This window comes from Ursus arctos, unplaced genomic scaffold, assembly GCF_023065955.2.
Source record: "Ursus arctos isolate Adak ecotype North America unplaced genomic scaffold, UrsArc2.0 scaffold_19, whole genome shotgun sequence".
NCBI classification, from domain to species: Eukaryota; Metazoa; Chordata; class Mammalia; order Carnivora; family Ursidae; genus Ursus; species Ursus arctos.
The window spans coordinates 50,093,891-50,117,445 of record NW_026622863.1 but is presented as its reverse complement, the minus strand read 5'-3'; the positions used below and the strand labels follow the sequence as shown (position 1 = coordinate 50,117,445).

Below are 23,555 nucleotides of genomic sequence, written 5' to 3'. Positions count from 1 at the left end.
GTCCCGACTGCAGCGCCCCGTCCCTGGGGGAAGGCAGGTGCCCAGCGCTTGCCTCCCCGCAGCACCTTCGCCTCCGGCCGGGGCTTCTGAGTCACCGACCCCACTGGCGTGCCGGGTGCGGAAGAAGACCAGGTCCTCTCCGGAGGCCCTGGGTGAGCGGCGGGGCCCCACCCCCAGCCTCATCTTCCCTCGCGCGCCCCCTGCCGGCCGGCCGCGGCAAGCCCCCTCCACAGCGCAGCGAGAGTCGGGGCAGGAGCGCAGCGTTTATTCTGAGTCACGGGTTGGGGGGCTCGGAGGCCTCCGGGGGGCTGGGGCTGGGATCGGGGTCCGGGCTGGCGTCCTCGGAGACGTCCCAGGGGAAGGTGGGCAGCCCCCGCATCTGCTCGCGGTAGACACGGTCGAAGGCTTCGCTCTGCGCCACCGTGAAGTGGTTCTTCCAGTCACCGCACACCCCTGGAGGGGAGGGAGGGACGGCGAGGTGAGGAACATGGGAACCTTCCCCGCCCGCAACGTGCCAGCACCCCCTTTCCCACCCCTGGGGCCTTTGCCAGAAGCACCTCCCCACCCCCCTTCATCTCCATTTTACCCTCCTTTACCTCCTATGGTGGCTGCCTCTGCACCCCCCCATTTTTGCGCCTTCCCTCCCTTGGCTCCCCCCATCCTACCTGTCCCCCCAGTAGACCTGTTGCCTTGCTCTGTTTTACCCCTTGACCCCTTAAATCTCTCTGCCCAGATCATCCGTCTCCCCACCCAGCATTCCTGCCTCCGTGTCACCTGTGTGACCCTGTCACTATGGCCCGTCCCTCACCTTCCTGGCTAGAACAGGGCTTCCTCACCCCAGGGCTCCTGCAACACGCTACACTACCTCCATTATGGCCCTGACAGTGGGAATGAATGCTTTCCCACACTCGGTGCCAGGGGACGGACCGAAGGGCTACCCTGGATTCGTGGGGTTCACTCCTTGACTCACAGCAACCGGGCAGGCAAGGGGCATGAACTCTGCCCCTTTCATGTGCCCAGGTAGGCGCGGGGATCCCTCCAAGCCTCACGTTTCTCACTTCATCATGGGGCATTAACCTGGAATCCTGGGGCCAATGTCATTCAGATGGTGGTATTTTGAATCTTAGCAAGCGTACACCCCACAAATTACATGATGCCCTTTGTGAGGTCTGGGGGGGCTCCCTGTGGTAGGCTGAATAATCACCTCCAGACGTCAACCTGTCCTAGTCTTTGGAACCTATGCCTATGTGACCTTGCACAACAAAAGGGAGTTTGCAGGTGTCCTTGTTAAAGACCTGGAGATGGGGAGAGGATCCTGGATTATCCAGGGGGTCCCCATTTAGCCACAAGGGTGCTGATAAGAGGAGGTGGGAGGGTCAAAGTCAGAGATTAGAAGATACTTCGCTGCTGCTTTCAGACGAATGGGGGCCACGAGCCAAGCAATGCGCGCGGGGCTAGAAACTGAAAAGGCAGAGAACTGATTCCCCCCCTAGAGCCTCCGGAAGCAACAGCCCTTCTGACACTTCGGTTTTAACCCAGGGACACTGATTCTGGACTTCTGACCAGAACCATAAGAGAATAAACGTGGCTTGTGTGAAGCCGCTACATTTGTGGTATTTTAGCAGGAACGGGAAGTAGTGCCCTCCCACCCGCACCCCATAATCCAACACTTGGATATTTCTGGGGTGAACCCTTCATGCTAAGAAAGATGCGTGAAGACTCGAATGTAGCCCCACGGAGCGTGCCCGGCCGCAGGCTAAGCCCTGTGTGTGGGGTCAATCCTGGGTCCAGAGCGACCCTGTGAAGGCGGTTCTGTTTGCAGCAACCCCATGTTTCAGCCGGGAAAACTGAGGCTCAGAGAGGTTACATGACTGGCCCAGGCCACACAGCCAGGCAGTGGCACCCCAGAGCCCCCGCACCTTTCCGGAGGAAGGCACCGTGGCGCTGGTCCAGCAGGCTGGGGGGCAGGAGCGTGAAGTTGGACATGGCATTGGCCTTCATAGCACCGAAAGCTGAGTGCGCCACGACGGAGCCCAGCGCCTCTTCACCCAGCGGCCGACCCAGGAATTGACAGACGCGCTTCACAGAGCCGTGGAGATCCTGCAGGCAAGGCAAGGGGTCAGCGGGGCCAGGCGGACGGAGGTGGGACCCCAGGCAAGGAAGGAGCACCAACCAGACCCCGATTCTGGACGTCTGAGTCCCAACCCAGACCTGTCCGGGTGACTCTGCTCCTTTGCCTCAGTTTCCCCACCTCCAAGCTGAGGGATTGGGCGATGGCTTCCGAGAGTTTTTGCAGTTTGGGATTTTGGAGGGTTCTGTGGGCGGGAGGGACGGGGCGGAGGTCACAGCAGGGAGCAGAGGTGGGTACCCTTATGCAGAATCACCCTCACTCAGGTTAGAAGTGGGAGTCAGCCTGTCTGTGCCCCAAATCTGCACCCCCACCCCCACGTCCCCATCCCGCAACCGTGGCCTCCTTGAGCCAGTCCCAGGCCAGACTCCCAGCCCGGCCTCACCCCCCTTCTCCCCTTGCCCCTAAACCCCTGTCGCCTGTCTCCGCTCATCTCCTCCTCTGCTCTCAGCCCTAGCACTGGTCAGGCCTAGTCCTCTCCCTATGGACTCCTTACCCCAGCCTCCTCCGCAGCCTCCTCCCTGGCCTCCTTGCCTCCAGGCCCCCATATCCAGAGCTGACCCTAGCTCTCCGTACTCCCAGTCCTCATGTGCCTCCCTTGTGTCCGGGGATAGGAGTCCCGGCCCCCCAGACCTGACTTTTAAGGACAGAAGTCTGGCCTCCCCCATCCTGTCTTTCCAGAACTTACCATTCCCTGCACTTTCCTCCCTGCAGCCTCGGCATGGGCTGCCAAGAATGCCCCGTGCCGCTACCCTCCACCTGGCAAACCTCCCCAGACACAGACGCAGCTCGAATATCCACTCCCTCCTGACAACAACGGTTCAAGCCACTGGGGATTGAGCACCTGCTGTGTACCAAGCTCTGGTCCAAGCCTCTCATGTATATTTGTGCCAAGCATGCCAATAGCCCTGCAGAAAGGTGTCATTACCCCAATTGGAAAATGGAGGCTCAGAGAGGGGAAGACACTTGTCTAGGGTCACACAGCTAGGGAGGAGCTCAGATTTAAATGCCCGAAGCCCCACCCCTCCCCGCCCCCCTCTATCTCTCTGCCTTCCCTGAAATGCAATCAGCCTTCTGGTCAGCTCCACCAACCCCATGGCTCCGATTTTCCAGGTCATTCCTGGTTTCATAACCCTCCATCCCTTTATCGTCTTGAACCACTGGCGTGTCCCAGAAATTCTAACATGTTGGCAGTTCCTCACACCCAGGGGCAGCCCAGAAGCTCTGTCAGGCTGCATGGCCCAGTTTTTGGTTTGGAGAATAAAGCTAGGTGGAAAAAAAAAAAGTGGGTGTGGGGGGCTGGTAATGCCGAAATCTTCTCTGGATCTTCCAACATCCAGAGATTTACCAGGGTGGGGAAAAAAAGAAAAACAAACCTCAGGTAGGTTGCCAACTCTCTCTAGGTTCCAAATCCCCAGGCTCTCCTCCTCTATAAAATGGGGGTAATAACAATATTGGGGTGAACCATATAAAATGTGGCCAAATACTGGCAAGTTTACGTGCTTCGCTCTAATAGGTAACTCACCTGTCCATACTTGGCGAGGATTAAGTGGGATAAGCCACGTGTGGTGTTTGATCCACCGCCTAGGTCACCCTCAGGGGACACTACTAATTGCCACACTAATTGTTACTATTAATCAGATTGGCCCTTGCTCAGAACCTAGTCACTTGTACTTTACTTTATACTAACGCTGTGGCATACGTTGTACTGGCGTTAGGTTCCCTCTGCCCAGGACACTTTTCCCGATACCTCCAGGGCTCTTCTTCTCCTTTAGATCTTTGCTTAAGTGTCACCTTCTCCCAGAGGCCTCCCTGACACCCTATTTAGAGTTGCACCCCCACACATTCCTTATCCTCGGCTTGTATCGGCTTGCCTTTTCTCCTTCGCTCTGCGTCTATTTTATTTATCTGTCCGTGGCCCCCTCTGCGGCTCAGGGGCTCAGGACTCTGTTCTGTCACTGCTGTGCCCCCAGTACCTGGTGCGTTGGGCAGCAGACCAGGCCTTGCGGGAAGGGAAGCGGGCGTGAGCAGGGGAGGAGTGGGGGGCGCTGGGCCGGGCTGGGGCGGGGTGGGGGGTTACCTGCTGCAGCTCCTCGTAGGTGATAAACAGGAAGTTCTCTTTGCCCTGCATCCGAATCCAGCCCTTAATGTGGTCGAACCAGGAGCCGAACTGCACTGCGGGCGGAGGGGCGGGAGGATGAGGGCCGGGCAGCAAGACCACTCCTGCTGGAGCTCAGGGCTCAGGGGGGCCTCACTGGCCCACGTGGCCCCAGGCCTGGCCCCTCAGAGCTGGACACCTCCCCCAAACCTCCCACACCTGGCTTCCCGAAAACCCCTGTCTCCCCATCTCTCTGTTTCTGTCCCTATTCTGCATCTCTGTCTCTCTCTTTTTGTTTTTCTCCCTCTTTCTCTCTATCTGTGTGTCTGTCTGTTTCCTTCTCTCTGTTCTCCTATCTCCATCACTGTGAGTAACACCCTGTATTTCTGCCTCTCTCTCCTTCCTACCCCTCCCCTGCCCCCTTCCTGTCTGGGTCCCCAAGGGGCGCCCCCCACCTCACTTTGCCCCAGTCCTCACCTTCGCCTTTGAGAAAGTTCTGCAGGAACTGGTCAGGCGTGCCGGGGTCCTTCAACTGCCCAGCGATCTTGGAGTAATGATAGAGTGAGACCACCACGTCCCGGGGGTTCCGACCCATGTAGATCACCTGTGTGTGGATGTTGGGGAGAGGCGAGAAGGCGTCAGACACAGGCAGGACCCCAGCCCCAAAGGCTGCATGGTCCCCAACCAAGACTTCTCTCTTCTGATCCCACAGCAGGAAGGACTCAGGGTAGACTTCTCAGGGGACTGCCCCGCTAAGCTTAGATCAGTTCACCTCATCCCAGAGGATGGGGAGAGTTCCCTGCAAACACATTCTAGGAGGAGAGAGGGACTGTTCCTGGACCAGGCAGAGTGACAGTTTGGCTTCAGGGAATAAAGAAACACTGGAGGAGGAAGGCATGGGGCTCAGGATGGGGGAGATCAGGGTGAGAGGCGTTGCCCCTCCTTCCTAATCCCATAGCCAAGGCCCTAGCTCATCCGTTCCTGCCTGGTCCCTCACCTCAGCCTCCTCCCCAGCCTCCCAGCCTCACATGGCCCCAGAGGGTCCTTCTACATTCAGTGCTGACCCTGCCCTCCTTGACTCTCCAGCACCCCCGGGAAGAGTCCCAGCCCCTGAGCCTGGCATTCAAGGTCCTGATCACCTGCCACCGCTGTGTTCACCAGCTTCATATTCCACAACCAAGCCCCCTCCAGCCCCTTTGGATATGTCCTTCCCTGGCAACCGTCTCCTTCCCCAAGATTACGGTCAGCCACTCACTTCCTTGGTGATCACACCAGTCTCCTGGCTTTAATTACTCCTTCCATCTCTGCATCGATCAGCAAATTACAGAGATGCGTGTCCAGCCCAGATCTGTCCTAGCAAATCCTGATTCAGTTACTTCCCTGCCCACTGGCAACCCCCACCCGGATGCCCATGGGCCACAGCACAGCTCCCACCTTCCCCTGAGCCTCCCCTCCCGCAGCCCCCCATCCCAGGGGATGGCAGCTTCATCCTCCCAGCTGCTTAAGCCAAACACCACAGAGTCACCCTTGACTCATCTGTCTGACACCCACGCCCAATCTGTCACCAAATCCGGCTACCAGATCCACCTTCAAAACACACCCCAAACCCAGCCCGCTTCCTTCGCCTCCACGGCCACCACCCTGGTCTCGTCCACTGTCGCCTCCCGCCTGGACTAACCTGCCCTCACCCCCACGGTCTGTTCCCTACTTTGCGTCCAGAGGATGCCTGTGAAACCCTGAATGGGCTCCTGTTTCTCTGCTCAGAGCCCTGCCCTGGCTCGCGTCCCTCAGGGGACCAGCGAAGTTCCCACCACAGCCCACGCAGCCCTGCACAGTTGAGACCCTGTTACCTCCCTGACCTCACCTCTCCCCTTCTCCCCCTCGTTCACTTGGCTCTGGCCACACAGGCTTCCTTGCCAGCCTCAGGCGCGCAACAGCCACCCCGGGGCCTTTGCACCTGCATTCCTGTGCCTGGAATGTTCTTCCCCCGGACACCCCCACACTCTGCTCCTTTCCGATGTGAATTTATCATCTTGGCGTCTTAAAGAGCGTCCTTATCTATTGTCTGCCTGTTACCCCTTAGCATGTGGGCTTACGTTACCGTGTGCTTATTAACTACTGAGCTAGATCGGGGCCAGGCACAGAGCAGGTGTTCAATAAACACGTGCCGAACCCATCAGTTCGCATGCTCTCTCCCCCACCCCAACGCCCCTCCCGCCTCCTGCACCTTGGCCGTGGAGTTGAAGAAGGCTTTGGTGAAGAGCTGGATGGGGAGGTGGGAACTCATGAGGCGGGGGCTGGGCTGGTCCGAGAGGCTGAAGGCACCCATGATGGTCTCACACCAGGGTGCCCGCTTCCAGATGGGCACCGAGTGGATCCAGGATGGGTCCCCGTCCTTCAGGATTAAGCTGAGGATCTCTATCATCCAGTTGGTGCCTGTCGGGAGATATCGGGCAAATGATATCCGAAGAGATCAGGATTTTCAGAGCAGGAACTCAAGGCTCAAAGAAACAAAGGCGGCCAAGGTGGCAAAGCTGGGAAGAGACGCGTGTGGCGGGGACTGGCTCACTGTCTACCCAACCCCATTTCATCTCCCTACCAGGAATACGACGGGACCACTCTTTCCTCGCCTCCCCTGCAGGTGCATGCAGGGACCACGTGACCGAGTTCTGGCCAAGTGAGTGCAGGTGGCAATGCCATGTAGCCATTTCCAGGCCTGGCCCATAAACACCTCCTACGTGTCCCCCACCCCCACTCCCACTCTCTCTTCCCTCTCTGTGGCTGGATGCAGGGATGCCCCTGCAATCTGGGGCTCCCGGGGATGGCGGAGCCATAAAACGGAAAGAGCCAGAGTGCCCAAGACTGCATGGATTTCCCCCCACTTCGCTCCACGCATCCTGCACGGACTGGTGTTTAAAGGAATGACAAATAGGGCTCTAGGAGGCTCCGTGGCTGCGATCCTGAGGCTTATGTGTGCGGCAGAAGCATTCCGCTAGTCATACAGGAAGCTGGGATTAGGCGTCTGGGCTTAAAAATCTCAGCTCCTTTCACTGCCCCTTGATTTCTGGGGGGAGCCACAAATGTCATGTAGCAGGAAGGGACCTCATCAATGACCCATTCTCAGGTCCGGATTCCAGGAGACTATAGGCAAGTCAGATGAGAAATAATAATAATCATCATGTTAACAGTCACCTATTATTAGTATTATATTGCCCTGGATTCTCTGTTTTGTTGTTGTCTTGTTTGTCTGGTTGTTTTTTTTTTAAGATTTTATTTATTTATTTGGCAGAAAGGGAGAGAAAAAGATAGCACAAGCAGGGGGAGCTGCAGGCAGAGGCAGAGAGAGGAACAGGGAGCCCCATGCGGGGCTGGATCCTGCAACCCTGGGATCATGACCTGAGCCGAAGGCCGTCGCTTAACCGACTGAGTCACCCAGGCGCCCCTGTCTGTCTGCTTTTAAGTCATCTCTGCGACCAAAGTGGGGCTCGGACCCGCGACACGGAGATCAAGAGTCCCCCGCTCCACCAACCGAGCCAGTCGGGCGCCCCTATATTGCCTTGGATTCTAACAATAACCCTGCCCCGGTTCTCGATGCTCTGCCCCTGGCCTCCGAATCCACTCTGCGTTGCCCTGTTCTGGGAGTTGGGAGCCGGACCCTGCGAACAGGTTCTCCTCCGGCGCCCAGCGCAGTGGTAACCTCTGCCGGTAGAGGGCGCCGGAGGAACCCTGCGGGAGGATGGGCTTCCCTTCGCGGCTGCCGCGCGCTCCTCCCCTCTGGCTCCCGTGATGGACAGCGGCCGGCAGTGCCCTGGACCCGGCGACACTTTCTGCACCCCCACCCCCACCAACCCGCGCCCCCAGCAGATTTCCTTGGGCGCTCTGCTTCCGCCCAGGGGAAGTGGCTGGCCGATCCCTGTATGGGCTCTTCCTGTATCCCCTGGGGTTCTCCTTACCCCCTTGGTGATTTAATCCTCCGTGACTAGTTCACAAACTCTTTTTTGCGGCTGTGCGGTAAAACACGCACAACGCAAAACGTACCGATGTAACCATTTTTAAAGGGTCCAGCTCAGGGGCGCGAAGTGCGTTCAGGAGGTTGTGCAACCATCACCATCCGGCTCCAAGCGGCTTTGAGGAAAGCCCGCTGTTCCGGCAAGAGGCTTCTGCAACTTCGATGAAGGCAAATGTGGCCGTGGCCGTCAAGATCGCATATTCACAGACCCTTTGACCGAGCAATTCCATATCTAGGAGTTTTTTTCTACGGATAAATGCACAGGTGTACAAATGCTACACGCACCTGGGGCGGCATTGTGCGTGAAGTTTACACTGTGTCTAAAGGCAAAAGGTTGCAAACTAGTGAATACTCATCAGGCAGCAACTGTTTAAACAAGAACTCCTGCACATCCCAGGTTATGGAATACCGTGGAACTGTAAACAGACTAAACAAACAAGGAAGTTCTTTGTCTACAGTCCTAAGACGAGATGATGTCAAAATACAAGGAAAAAGAGGGGCGCTTGGGGGGCTCGGTCAGTTAAGCGTCCGACTCTTGATTTTGGCTCAGGTCAAGATCTCCGGGACATGAGATCGAGCCCCACATTGGGGGCTTAAGATTCTCTCTCTCTCCCTCTGCCCCTCCCCCCTCTAAAAACAATACAAGGAAGGGCGTCTGGGTGGCGCAGTCGTTAAGCGTCTGCCTTTGGCTCAGGGCGTTATCCCTGCGTTCTGGGTTTGAGCCCCGCATCAGGCTCCTCGGCTGGTATCCTGCTTCTTCCTCTCCCGCTCCCCCTGCTTGTGTTCCCTCTCTCACTGGCTGTCTCTCACTCCATCAAATAAATAAATAAAATCTTAAAAAAAAAAAATCAATACATTTCAAATTAAAGAAAGAGGCTGAACTAATTGGACATCTATGGGCAAAGAACCTCACACTACACTTCATTCAATATACTCAAATTATCTTAAAATGGATCATCGATTTAAGTGTAAAATCTGAAACTATAAAACTTCTACAGGGAAACACAAAGGACGTCTTTATTTTATTTTATTTTTTTAAGATTTTATTTATTTATTTGACAGAGATAGAGACAGCCAGCGAGAGAGGGAACACAAGCAGGGGGAGTGGGAGAGGAAGAAGCAGGCTCATAGTGGAGGAGCCTGACGTGGGGCTCGATCCTGTAACGCTGGGATCACGCCCTGAGCCGAAGGCAGACGCTTTAACCGCTGTGCCACCCAGGCGCCCCAAAGGACGTCTTTATGACCTGGGGTTAAGCAAAGATTTCCTAGCTATGACATCAAAATCTGACCCAGTAAAGAACACATTGACAAATTGGATTTCACCAAAATTAGAAACTTCTGCTTTGAGAAGACACTGGAGAGATAAGTCACAGGTGGGGAGAAAGTATTTGCAAAAGGCATATCTGATAAAGGGTTTGTACTCAGATTATATAAAGAACTCTCTGGGGGCTTGGCTGGTTCCGACGGTAGAGCATCTGACTCTTGATTTCAGGGTCATGAGTTCCAGCCCCACGTTGGGCGCGGAGCTTACTTAAAAAAAAAAAAAAAAGAACTCTCTCGAAACTCAATAATGAGAAAACAAATGGTTTTGATTTTAAAATGGGGGAAAGACTTGAATAGACACTTTATCAAAGAAGATATGTGATTGGCCAATGAGCCAATGGAAAGATGTTCCCCATCATTAGCCAGCGGGGAAAGGCAAATTAAAACCACGGTGAGATAGCAATACATACCTGTTAGAACGGCGTAAAAACCAAACCCACCAACCAACAAACAAAAAAACCCCTGACAATATCAAGTGTTGGCAAGGAACACTTGGTTGGCAAGCTCACCGATGTTGCTGGTGAGAATGCAAAATGGTAGAGCCACTTTGGAAAAAGAGCTTGGCAGTTTCTTCTAAAGTCAGGCAAACCTACTTCCCATAGACTCTGCAATCTCACTTCTGAGTATTTACCCAAGAAGAATGAAAACATATTTCCATGCACAGACTTGTATGCAAAGCTGCATAGCAGCTGTATTCCTACCTACCCCAGTCTGGACACAACCCAAATGTCCTTCAACAGATGAATGGATAAACCGTGGTCTATCCAGAGAAAGGAATACTCCTTGGCAATAAAAAAAATTAAAAAAAAAAAAAAACAAACAATCAAACAAAGACCAAACAGCCTGGGTGAATCCAAAGTATATTACGCTGAGTGAAAGAAGCCAGACTCAAAAGACCACACATTGTAGGGTTCCATTTATATGAAATGTCCAGAATGGGCAAATCCATAGAGTTGGACAGCAGATTAATGGTGGCCATAGCTTGGAGTCGGGGATGTGGGGTTTGGGGAGTGATGGCGAATGGGTACGGGGTCTCTTGTTGGGAGGGTGAAACTGTTTCGGGATGGATTGTAGTGATGGTTGCACAACCCTGGGAATATATGACTACCGGAGAATTGTACACTTTAAAATGGGTAAATCATCGGGGCGCCTGGGTGGCACAGTGGTTAAGCGTCTGCCTTCGGCTCAGGGCGTGATCCCAGCATTGTGGGATCGAGCCCCACATCAGGCTCCTCCGCTATGAGCCTGCTTCTTCCTCTCCCACTCCTCCTGCTTGTGTTCCCTCTCTCGCTGGCTGTCTCTATATCTGTCGAATAAATAAATAAAATCTTTAAAAAAAATAAAATAAAATGGGTAAATCGAATGGTGTGTGAACTCTATCTCAATACCCCTCACAGAACTCTATGCTGAAGAGGGTGAATATCGTATTTTGGAATGTTTCAAAAATGTTTTGAAAAAGAAATAAAGTAGTCGATCTCCATCATTGTAGAGAAGAAAAAGCTGAAGTCTGTCCCTTCTCTTGCTAAAAGCTCCCCGAGGGACTTTGAGTTAAGTCACCTCAGAGCCTCACCTTGGCTCCAAAGGGGATGCTTCATCAGCCCATGTGCCCTCAGCCTCATCGCAGCCTCACTGACCTTCTCTTGTCCCCTCAATCTCATTAAGCCTCCCCCTGACCCCAGGGCCTTTGCATGTGCAGCTTCTCTGTGTAGGACACACTTTCCCACTCAAACCCCTCTGCAGCTTCCAGGTCTGTGGACATGAACATCTTCTCCCCCACAAAGCCTGCCTTCATCCCCCAGACCATCTCTTATTATCTACATTCAATGTTCTCTGTACCCTTCCTTGGGGGCACCCACCCCAACCCTAATGATAGAGTAATATAAGTGATTGCATATTGAAATGAAATCTGTCCGTCCCAGCAAATTGATAAATGTCTCCCCTAGTCACAGGTGTGTCTCCACACATGGCCGATGACCAATAAGCAGCTTTTCAGTGATGGAATGGAGAAAATTAAAAGCATCCCTTTCCCCCTCCCTCCTTCTCCGCCCCCTTCCTTCCTCCAATATTTTATTATGTGCCGTGCACTGTTTTAGGCTCAAAGAACACAGCAGTGATCCAGACACACTAAACCACCCGCCCTCAAAGAGCTCATGTTCCAGTGGGGAAAACAGAGAATAAATCAACAAACTAAAACACAGTATGGTGGCTGGTGGCGACAGGTGCTAGGACGGAAAGTAGCAGCTAGTTAAGGGGATAGAGAGGGACAAGGTGGGGACGCTGCTTTAGCTGGGAGGTCAGGGAAGGCTTCTCTGAGGACAGGAGAGCCCATGGGGGCGGGGAGGAAGGAGCGACACCTGGCGGAGGGACCCGCTGGTGCAAAGGCCAAGCTCATCCCAGTTCTGAGCAGATCCAGACACCCCACCCCCATCCCGGCTCTTTCCGCTTCCCCTTCCCCTCCGCACACCCTTCTCAGGCTCAGTGGCCGCCACCCCAGCCGCCCCGCCCAGCAGGTACCTGACTTGGGGTAGGTGATGATGAAGATGTCGTCGTCCTGCACATCAGCGTTCTCCACCATGCGGATGCTCTCGGGTGAGTAGATGCCGACGGGGAAGGGGATGCCCTTGTACCTGAAGTATTCGCCTGACAACTTCTGGCTGTAGGAGTGTGGGGGAGACACCATGAGGACCGGGGAGGAGGTGAGGACAGGAGTCATTTCTGGAGGGTTGGAGGGTGCTGAGGAATCTCAGGGCAGGAGGGAGGGTGAGGAAGAGGCAGGTGAGGGGCACCCCACTCCCTTGTGGAACCCTGACAACATTTCTTCATCTGCAAGGTGGGGATGGTTTGCCCAAACCCCACAACAATCCTATGAGGTCACGACAATTATTAGCCCCCTTTTACGAATGAAGAAAGCGAGGCACAGAGAGGTTGAATGACTTTCCCAAAGCCACACAGCCGGTGGGACACGGAGCACCTCACATCTGTAAAGTGGGGCTAAGTGCTTCCCCACATTGACTCTTTGCCCCAACCGTTGAGGAAGAGGCTAAGTCGCCACCCCCATTTTACCAACAAGGACACCGAGGCTGCAGAAGTTATGTGCCCTGCGCACTCCTTCCTGTAATGCCACAGAGCGGCAGAGCGCACCTGAGAAACCCAGTCCAGGGCTTACCGTGAAGCTGGAACAGTTTCGTTTTGTTTTTTTACGATTTTATTTTTAAGTAATCTCTACGCCCAACATGGGGCTCGAACTTACAACTCTGAGATGGAGAGTCGCCTGCTCTACTGGCTGAGCCAGCCGGGCACCCCGAAACTGAAACAGTCTCAAGTTTCAAGCCCCTCACTCGAGCTGCCTTTCCAAAACCCTCGCGATGGGTCCACAAAGCCATAGACGGAAATAAAATTTTCCAAAGCGAGATGTTCTAAGAGCAATCCATTCGATCCGCTGTATCTTTCCATGACGGCCTCCCCCGGGGTCTCCTGCCCCTGGCGCGTCAAGAGGAGTGGGTATTGGGGGGCCCTGGCTAAGGTGAAGTGGAGGTGGGGAGACATTTTCCCGAGCTTCCCCCGGGTATTTATGGGGTCCGCGGTCACGCCTGTCCATGCATGGCTGCGTTCCCTCTAGGCGGCTGGCTGCAGGAATTCGCAGGAGTCACATCACGACATCGCTTGTCGTGGGGCGCCTGACACGGAAAGGATGAGGTGGAGGAGGAGACCCACGTCTGAAGTGCCAGAAGCTAGTCTGTGTCCTTTTTCTGGAATGTGTGGAGGGTTTGTCAGCTTTCAAAATGAGGCAAGTTGCTAATAATTCTCTTTCTCATCCTAAATAAACATCCCCTCTCCCTGCGGCCAGAGTCACACGCACTCGTTCTTTTCCTTCAGGAGAACCCCCTTTGCACGGTACAAGCTTCCAGCCCCACAGAATCCGAGCCGCCCATTCGGAGCCGCCACGCTGGGCTACTTTCCGTTCATGCCTCGTTAAAGTACACTGAGGACAACCCACTGAACTGGGAAAAAAAAAGTATGTGTGTAAGTAGGTTATATTGTCTGTGGATTTCACTTTGGGATGGTGAAGAGGCTATTACTAATATTCTGTTACATAAAGAGGGTTGGGGACCACACAGACGAAACTCAGAAACACAACGTTGGGTGAAGGACAGGCCACAAAAGGGTCTGGACCCCATGATTTCAATTATGGGAACTTCAAATACAGGAAAAGTGCTAGAAGGTTCTAGAAGGTGCTAGAAGTTGCCAGAAGGTGGGGCAGCAGTTTATTTTGGGGGGTTTGGTGGACTGTGAGGTGGGGGCTGGTTACGTGCTGTGCCTACTTTGCAAAATTCCTTGAGTTGTTGACCAAAGCTCTGTGGACAGCAGTCCTATGAGTTTTACCTTAACAAAATATTCAGTGAATGCATGGATAAGGCATTAAAGGGCGGGGGGAGGCCTTCCCACTAAAACAACTGTTTCTGGTAAAAAGGAGGCAAAGTGCGGGGCCTGACGAGGTTGAAAACCTAGCTGGCTTGGGACGCCTTTTCTGTTCCTCCTCCTCTGCCCAGTTGACAGTTGAGCAAATGGAGGTCCACTGAAGGCTATGACTGGCCCGGGGCGGCGGGGGGCAAGATCCTTCCTGAAGACCTCTACCAGCTTCGGAGATCTGAGGAATGGGGAGTTTCTCCAAGGCCGGCACCAGGGTCAGGCTTGGAGGAGAAGAATAGAAGCTAAAGAACTGTGTACCCTCCGCCTGGGGTTGCTGGAGGGTTCTGGGGAGCCCAGGGGAAGCTCAGCCAGCCGGGGTCTCCCAGGGGCAGTGTCCCGAGCTGGGCCCGGAAGGGGAGAAGCTGGTGTATGGGCTACCGCCTGCTGGCAAAGGCCCCTTTATCCCTGACTGGGGGCAGTTCCCATGGAGACAGGGAGGGAGGGTTGGTCACCTCACAGGTTGTGGGGGGCGCGTTGCAGGCCCTGAGTAACCACAGTGGTACAGGCCTGAGGAAGAGTGCAGCCCTGGGGCTGGACATGGCTTTGGCACTTCCTGTTCGAGCTGAGGCCCCATACTTCATCCCTCTGTGCCTCAGTTTCTTCAATGGTGAAAGGGAGACAGGAGAAGTAGCAGTGTCTTGATGAAGGGCATTAACTCTGAAGCCAGAATATGGGGTTTTGAATTCTGTGTCCCACCGGCTGTGTGGCTTCGGGCAAATCAATCGACCTCTCTGTGCCTCCTCCGTTTTTTATCCATAAAATGGGGGTAGTAATAATCAGTACCTCCTACGGTTGTTGTGAGCACGTAGAAAGTACTCGACGCCGACCCCGAGATCAAGAGTCTCACGCTCCACCACGGAGCCGGCCAGGCGCGCCTCCCATTATTGTTGTGATTCACGGTAATAGAGGCAAAGGTGGGCATTGCGTGCGTCCAGAGGAGGGGCTGCTTAGCACAGCGTTGTAGTGACGTCACTGCGCAGTGACGACGTCAGCTTCCCTACAGGGTGAGGGTGGGCGTGGAATTAGTGACGTCACTGGTTGCCAGGCAGATTAGCCCAGGGGGTGGGTGCTTGGAGGCGGTCAGTTCCCATTAGACAGATAGGCAGCTAAGTGCCTTGGTCTTGGCGCTCTCCGCTCTCCTCACCTCGCTGAGCCTCAGTTTCCTTATCTGTCCCATGAGGATAATGGTCATCTCCACCTCAGGGTTTTCATCCTACCTGAGGATTAAAAGGGATAGTTTAGGGGCACCTGGGGGGCTCAGTCGGTGGAGCGGCTGCCTTCGGCTCAGGTCATGATCTCAGGGTCCTGGGATGGAGCCCCACATTGGGCTTCTCCCTCTGCCTGCTGCTCCCCCTGCTTGTGCTCTCTCTGTCAAATAAATAAAATCTTTACAAAATAAAAATAAAAAGGACAATCTAAGTTAGGCGCCTGGCTCCTGGTAAACAGCGGGGAAGCCGAAGCTCCCTTTGGTGGCAGCGCTGTTTCCGTCCTTGATCTGACAGCCGCTCGGAGACATGTCCTCCCCAGTTGATAGGAGAGGAAAAGGGAGATGCCAACAGGGAAAAGATCCCGTGCCCTTTAGGAGTCCCTGAAATAGTCACTGATGGCGTGAATGAATAAGTACGAGGGGGTCCCCCTCCCAGCGCCCCCAGCACTGACAGCCTCCACAGCGGGGGTCCATGCCCCACCCCAGGGGGCCACGTCCTTGGTGCGCCACCTGTTTCTGACTGACCGAATGCATGTGGGAGGGAACAGAGGCATTGACCAAGAAAAAAGCGAGGAAAAGTCAAAGAGCTTTCGCGACGTCCTTTCACCTGCCTCAGCCCTTCTCAGCGACCCCGCTCTTCAGAATCCCCTGCCCAGCCCTTTAGAGATGCCCACAGCCGGGCCCCCTTGCAGGCCAGCAGCGTCTAGACCTTACCAGTGCACCCTCAGCGCCCAGAACAACCAATTGCTCATTAAATAAACAATCGAGGCGCGAACGCCGCCTCCCTGCTCGTGCCGAGGCTACAGATGGGACAATGGAAGGACGGGAGAGTGACTTGTCCAAGGCCACATGAAGCAAGTCCCAGGCAGAGCTGGGATTTGAATCTCAACCCTGCAGGCAGTTTCCCCTGTGCAATGAGCACTCTTCCCAACTCCAGGCCTTCACATAGGCCGGTCCTCCTGCCAGGAATGCCGTCCCCGCCCTTGTCTGCTGGAGCGCGGAGGCCGGGGTGCCCCCACCCCATTCCTGCGTGGCCCAGTCTCACTGTGTGTCCTCTAACAGGTGCTGTGTGCCTTCATCCCCAGCTTGTAAATCAAATCTGGCCCCAGGGTGACTTTTCTTTCCCGGGGTGACAAGCCCGTTTTGTTCCCACACCACGTCCCAGGGCCTGGCTGGCTGCTGTCGCTTGACTGGAGCCGAGGAATGAAGGTGACAATGGAGCTGGGTCCGAGTCTGGCAGCAGGAGAGACTGCAGACAGCGCTGGGGCCGCACGATGGGAAGTTGGCCGAGCACCTGCTTAGCCCCGTCATTGGTGCCTGACCTGGTCCACCCTGCTCGGGAGACCCCAGGATGCGAGGCTCTAAGAATGGGCCAACTCATCGACCCTCCAGCCTCCCCGCCCAGCCCTGGCCCTCTCTCTCTCTGCTCTCCTCTCCAGCTCTGGTCTCCTCCTCGCCCTCTCGCCCTCCAGCCAGCCCCCTCCGTCCCTTGGCCTCCAGTCCCTCCCACCTGTCCATCCGGCATGTGGCCGCAGCCCGTCAGCCTGGAACTCAAGGCCCGCTGTCACCCAGGCCTGCCCATTCCTCTGGCCTCCTCCGACCTGAAAGACCACGTCTGACTTCCCTCTGGCCCCAGCAGGGGAGGAAGGGCAGGGGAGCCACGCATAAAGAAAATCTATGCCAAGGGCATACGTTATCAGACTTCTCCCAGAACCCCATGAAGTGGGTATGGAGAGCACTACTTTGAGCCGGAAAGAATGGAGGCCCAGAGAGGTTAATATATTTCCCTAAGGTCACACAGCAGTCTTCCTAGGCGGTCTCAGTAAGTACTTGTCAATGAGCCTCCACCCCTTCCTCTGCGGCTAGAGCACCGTGTGCCAGTCACGTTCAGTGTTTTAGCCCCAGGGCCTGGCACGCAATAGGTGTGCAAGAAACAAATCCGTGCCCAGCTCAGATCCCCAGAGGCAGCCCAGGCCACAGTGGGGAAGGAAGATGGGCTGAGGTTGGATAGACTTGGATTTGAACTCAGGCTCTGCTCCCAACTTGCTCTGGCACCTTGAGTACATGGCTTACCCTCTCTGGGGCCTCGGGATGAGGAGGATAGGAAGGCTTCCCTCGACGGAACTTGATAAAGATTAAAAGCCACCCCGCCTCTAGACTGGACTTTAGTCGCCTCCTTCCTGATCTCCCTGCTTCCACAGCCCTGCACCCCGGCAACAGCTCTCCCCACTGTTAAAAACTAAGTAGGCTCTTGTCTCTCTTCTGCTCCAACCCCCCCCCCCGCCTCCCTCAGAGAAAAAGCAATGTCCTCGCCATGAATACGAGGCCCTACAAGAGCCGCCCAGACCCTTCTGCCTTAATTTTCACCCCCACCCCTCGCTTACTGCTCTCCTTGCTGGTCCTCCAACCCCTCAGGCCAAGGCCTGCCTCAGGGCCTTTGCACTGACTGTCCTCTCTGTCTTCCATCCGGGCCTGGGATTAGCACCCTCACCTCCTGCCTCTGCTCCCACAGACAGCACCGCTGCACCTCATCGGTGAGGCCTCACCCGACACCCTGTTTATAATTCAGCCCTACCCCAGCCCCTCACCCTGCTTTGTCTTCCTCACACGCTGGGCACCTTCTGGGCCGCTCTCACGGCTTATGTATCTCTTTGATTGTTTATTGTCTTCCTTCTCTGCTTGCATGTAAGCTCCGTGAGACCAGGGATTATTTATTTATTTATTTATTTTTGGGTCCGTCTTTTTTGCCAGTGTATCCAATACACAGAGCAGCCCCTCCGTCCAGATTTGTTGAAGAAATCAGATTCATGCTGGGAGCGCTGCCTGGCACAGTACTCCCCACGGCGTTATGGGCCTGGCTTCCTTTATTCCCTCAACACCCCTAGGAGACAGGTGGTATTACCATCTTCCCCTTACAGATGGGAGATGGAGGCACAGAGAGGCAGAGTCACTTGGCTGATGTCACACAGCCACAGCTGGCAGAGATGGGTTTTGAACCCAAGCAGTGTGGCCCCACAGTTTGACCCGTCACCAGCCAGGGCCGTGGGGTAGCGCCTCTAGGCCCCTGCATTTGGGGCTCCCCAGGTGTGCTCCTTTCTGGGCAGGGGTTGTAGGCGGTGGTCAAGGAGACATAGGTTTGGCCTTGGGGAACTCACGTAACCTCTCCGAGTCCATCTCCACCTCCCTCCCCTTGGTCACGGGAGTGTTTAACTCCCAGGGGAATAATATTACATTATATACTGTGTATTCATATATCTCACTGAGCTATATATTTTTTCAAGATTTATTTATTTATTTGAGAGACAGAAAGAGAGCAGGGGGAGAAGCAGAGGGAGAGGTAGAGAGAGAATCCCAAGCAGACTCCGTGCTGAGCGCGGAGCCCGATGCGGGACTCGATCGCACGACCCCGAGATCACAACCCAAGCCGAAACCGAGAGGGGGACGATCCACTGACCGCCCAGGCGCCCCCGAACTATCTTAACACAAGCAGATTTCAAGCCAGAGTCTCTTCCCGTCCTGGGTGTTCACCCAAGAACAACAAATGTTATGTTCGTACAAACATCTGTACTCACATATTCATAGCGACACTGTTCACAATCGCCCCAAACTGGGAACAACCCAGACAGCCTCCAACGGGTGAGCAGGTCAACAGCGGTCCATCCACACCAGGGGACACTACTTGGCAATGACAAGAGACAGACCGCTGAGCCCCACAACCGCGTGGACGCGTCTTGAAGATGCCGCGGGAAGAAGCCAGACTCCGGAAGGCACGTCCGTGTAGCCCCATCCGTAGGACGGCGGCCCCCACGGACGTCTACACCCCAATCCCCAGAGCCTGACTGTGTTACACTGCACGGAAAAGGGGATCTCGAGGCTATGATTCTGGTCAGCATTTCGAGATGGGGAGATTATCGGGTGGCCCTAAATTTAATCACAAGGGTCCTTCTGAGAAGGAGGGAGGAGGAGAGGAGCAGTGGTCACAGAAGCCGAGGTCAGAGAGCAGAGAGTTTGGAAGATGCGGGCGGGCAGCTGGCTTTGGAGACGGACAAAGGAGCCATGAGCCATGGAACGCAGGAGGCTTCTAGGAGCTTCTAGGAGCTGGAAATGCACAGAAGGACCCGATTCTCCCGAGAGCCTCCGGGAGGAACGCCGCCCTGCTGCCCCTCAGATCTGAGCCCGTCAACACCGATTCAGACTTCTGAGCTCTGCAAGAGTAGGGACTTGGGTTTGTATGGCTTGAGGCCACTTGTCATGTGGTCATTTGTTGTCGCCACAACAGGGAACATGACATTTTCGCAATGACAAAGCTGTATGGACAGAGACTAAACCGGGGGTGGGGGGCGCGGTGGGGGGAGAGGGCAGTCGGGGATGAGGGGGCCTGACCTCAAAGGGATGATGGGACGGTTCTGATGGTGGGGATGGTTATACAAATCCCACGTGTACTAAGATTCATAGAACTATACACTCCCCCTAAACACACACAAAAGTCAACTTTATAATTTTCTTTAAAGGGCCTCGTTCATATAAATGCTTAATGCCCATTAGCCGTTATTAAAACAAAACATCCTGTTTGCCAGTGTCCCTCTTGGCAACTCTGGGATGGGCAGAGAAGGACGCCTGCCTATGTTACAGGCCTCCCTTGGATTTGCTGTGTGACCTGAGGCTACTCGCAAGCCCTCTCTGGTCTCCTATCAAGAATGAGCAGTGGCAGGGGGAACAGGGACCTCTTTTCCAGGGACTTTCCAGTCTGATGTCCAAGGAGAGCTCTCCATCCCTGGGAGCTTTAGGCCTTTCCGCCTGAGATGGGGCAAATTGATTCGTTCAGCCCACAAGTATTTACTGAGCACCTACTCTGAGCCCAGCGCTGGGAGATACAAGAGCAAAGCGAAATGACCAAAAAGCCCTACTGCAATTTGTGTTCGAATGGACAAAAACGAGCCCAAAATGTTTTAATGTGGGTGCGCGTGTGTGTTTTTTAAAGATTTTATTTTTAAGTAACCTCGACACTCAACGTGGGGCTCGAACTCACAACCCCGAGACCAAGAGGCGCACGCTCCACCCACTGAGCCAGCCGGGCGCCCCTGAACCCCCAATGTTTTCAATGTGGAATGCCGGATGGTGATGGGGAACACGGAGCCGGTGGGGGGTAGAGAGCATCTGGAGAAGGTTGCAGGTTTAGATCCATGGAACAGGAAGTAGTAACCAGGGGAAGCGCCTGTGCAAAGGAGGTGACAGGATCCGCGGCTGGGGTTCTGGGGTCTGCCTGGGGCTGGAGCTGCTCCCCTTCCTGGGCGAGGCCCCAGCCTTCAGGAATGCAAGCTGGCTGCAGGATGTCTCCTAGCAGCCCAGCCGGCTGTCCTGCTGACTCACGCTGGGCGCCTGTGGTCAACCTGCCTTTCTCTGGGGAACGCTGCCAAGCCTCCCTGAGCCTGAGCTGGGTTCAACATGCCCCATTCCCAGAACACACTGTACAGGTCCCAGGCTAGCCACCATGTCTTTGGTGGCTCTCCGTGGCAGGAGTACCTTTCCCTCACCTCCTGAAATTCCGCTTGGAACGCATCTGGGCAAGCATCCGCATCTCCCCTGGGCACCTCCATCCCAGCGCAATGACTCACGCCTTGGCCAGAGTACAGAGAAACAGGCTCTTTTCACTTGCCTGCTCTTGGCAGGAGAGCAATTAGACTAACCTCTTTGGGAGATCACTTGGCAACATTTTAATTATGCGACCACCTCCGCTAAAGCAGGAGACACCCCCCTGTGTCTGCGCATTGTTCCTCATTTCCTCCTCCTGTTTGCTTCTTTCGCAGCCCTTTTAACACTTAGTAACTAATTTCTTTGGCTAGTAACTTCTTAAAATCAGTCGGCCCTACTCGCAGAGGGGCGCTAGGAGGGACTCCTACCGTGTCCCACCTCCAAGAAACATTGTCTGACATTCGGGCACTACTCCCATCGTACCCGTTGGAGGTGCAAGTGAACGTGACCCCCCAAAATTTACGGATTAGATCGGCGGCCTTGAGGGGGTGCCAATTAAATATATACCAGGATGTTTATTGCAAGATCATTTACAAGCAAGACTTGAAACAGCACAGGACTGGGTAAATACATCAGGGCCCCACAAACCCTGGAACCCGGCCATTCAAAAGGAGGCGTTATTTCTTTAGAGGGATGGGGCTCCCGCGGCTCTTTCTCAAAGCCCAGGGCCCTTCCTGTTTGCGCATTACACTGAACGTAAACACCCTCTATTAGAAGAAAATCCCTTAAGCAAATATGGGAATGTTTACAATGACATGTTCCGATGTCTGCAGCTTACTTTGGAAACATATCACAAATAAGGATGGACGGACGGACAGAAGGATGCTCAGATACGTGGTAAGACACATCAAATACAATTTTAGCGGTGGTAGGTATAGGGATGTTCGTGGATAATTCTTCCAAGGGTTTTTTTTTTTTTTAAATATGTTTGGACATTTTCACACTGAAAGATTGGAGGGGTAAGGAGGTGGTATTTATCTGGCAAGATGTCCCAGATATCACAAAAGGCCAGAAGGTATGAAGTAATATCTTGCAAAGTGGCTGGACCCTGCCCTTGGCGGGTGGGACCAGACACGTCTTGGGGGACGTGGGAGCCACAGGTGGCAGAGCCCGGGGCCCCAAACACGTGGCCCCGTGACCCAAAACGCTTGTGGCTGGGGCTGGGGTGTGAGCCCTCAATGAATTTCTACCGCGTTAAGCACCCCAAGTGGGAGGATGTTTAAGTCTGCCAGCCTTCCTTAGTAGGGCGCATGCGTCCTTTTCTTTCTCTTTAGAAAATCTAATTAGGAAAATAACAAATTCTTGGATCATATCTCTGTATCTTTTGATCATCTGGGTTTATTAATAAGTTAATGGGTCTCTCCCAACAATGCCTTTGCCAGCCTCAGGGGATCCCAGTACTACCAGTTTGGTGAGTAACTTAACTGCTTATAGAAGCACATGCAAGCATTCACAGTGTGAGTGCTCTGATTTCTCCCCCTCTTCCCCCTCCTCCCCCTCTTCTCCTCTCCCTCCTCCCCTCCCCCTTCTCCTCCTTCTCCTCCCTCTTCTCCTCCCCTCCCCCTCCTCCTTCTTTTCCCTCTTCCCCTCCCCCTCCTCCCCCTCTTTTCCTCCTCCTCCCCTTTCCCTCCTCCTTCTGCTCCTCCTCCTCCCCCTCCTCCTCCCCCTTTCCTCTTTCTTCTAAAAACTATTGATTTCATACCTTACGCCTTACCGTGCACCTTGCTTATTTTTTAGGTCAATCTACAGCCGTCTCGTTCTGTTTAAAAATAGCTGCAAGATATCCCACTTCCATCCTTTTAAAATTATTTTCCTTTTGACAAAACGTATTAATCTTAAGTGAATTTTGACAAACGCATATCCTCCTGCGATCCCAACTCCTAGCAAGACACAGAAGAGCCCCGCGCCCCAGAAAGTTTCCTGGTGCCTCCTCCGATTCTGTCCCCGCCCCTGCCCCAGACGTGACCTCTGTACCGAGTGTTTCTCAGAAATAGAGTTGTCTGGTCTTGGGTGTTCCAGAACTTTCATCTTATAGAATGTACTCCGGCATCTGGCTTCTTTTGCTCAGCACAACGTTCCTGACATTCATGGGTGTTTGTGTGTAGGTTAGAGTTTTTTTCCCTTCTGTGGCTGAGTCGAATTCCTCTGTATGAATAAATCACAGGGTGCGTAATCCATTTCCCTGTTTTTGGCTGTTTTCAGATCGGGCTATTATGCCGAAAGCTGCTGCACCCACCCCGGTCTTTGGGTGGCCCAACGTTCTCATTTCCTTGGGCAAATAACCGGGAATTGGAATTGCTCAGTCATAGGGTGGGGGTCTTATTGTTTGCATTTCGTAACCATGCATTTTAAGTTCTGATGGGGTAAAATCCCCCCCCCCGTTTCCTTCCCCCACCTCCCGCACTTCTTGCACATTTCAAATCCACCCCAACTTTTAAGTAACTTTAAAAAAATTTGAAATTTATCACTTTGATATATCACTTTCCTAAGGATAATAGTAATGCAGACAAATCTAGTTAAAGAAATTAATCACTCTCTTCAAATTCTCAGAGTTCTTTGTACTGCTGCCCGGGCTTTGTCCCTCAAAGGCCAGCAGATTCATTGCGCCCCCATTGGCTTGCACAGCCCCCACCTCTCCAAGGCCCCCGCGCCAGCATGGTCAGTGCTGTTCTGTTCCCACCACCGAGTTCTTCTTGTTCCCTGCACACTCTATGCTCCACCGCCTCTCAGATCTCTTGTGTGCCATGCCTTTAGCCTGAGGCTCTTCGTGACTTTTCTTTCCTTTCTC

General features: G+C 54.1%; 1 protein-coding gene across 1 annotated transcript in view; it reads right to left on the bottom strand.

Moving 5' to 3' along the window:
* Positions 1-256: 256 nt before the first annotated feature.
* The window catches only part of SULT2B1 (sulfotransferase family 2B member 1), a 28,599-nt gene continuing 5,300 nt past the window's right edge, over positions 257-23,555 (bottom strand). The window contains exons 2-7 of the mRNA XM_026481914.3: positions 12,073-12,212; positions 6,454-6,662; positions 4,704-4,830; positions 4,209-4,303; positions 1,920-2,100; positions 257-453 (exon numbers count right to left, since the gene is read on the bottom strand). Of these exons, the coding sequence (XP_026337699.1) occupies positions 275-453; positions 1,920-2,100; positions 4,209-4,303; positions 4,704-4,830; positions 6,454-6,662; positions 12,073-12,212 (931 nt within the window). The 3' untranslated portion in view covers positions 257-274. The remainder of the gene's footprint in view (positions 454-1,919; positions 2,101-4,208; positions 4,304-4,703; positions 4,831-6,453; positions 6,663-12,072; positions 12,213-23,555) is intronic.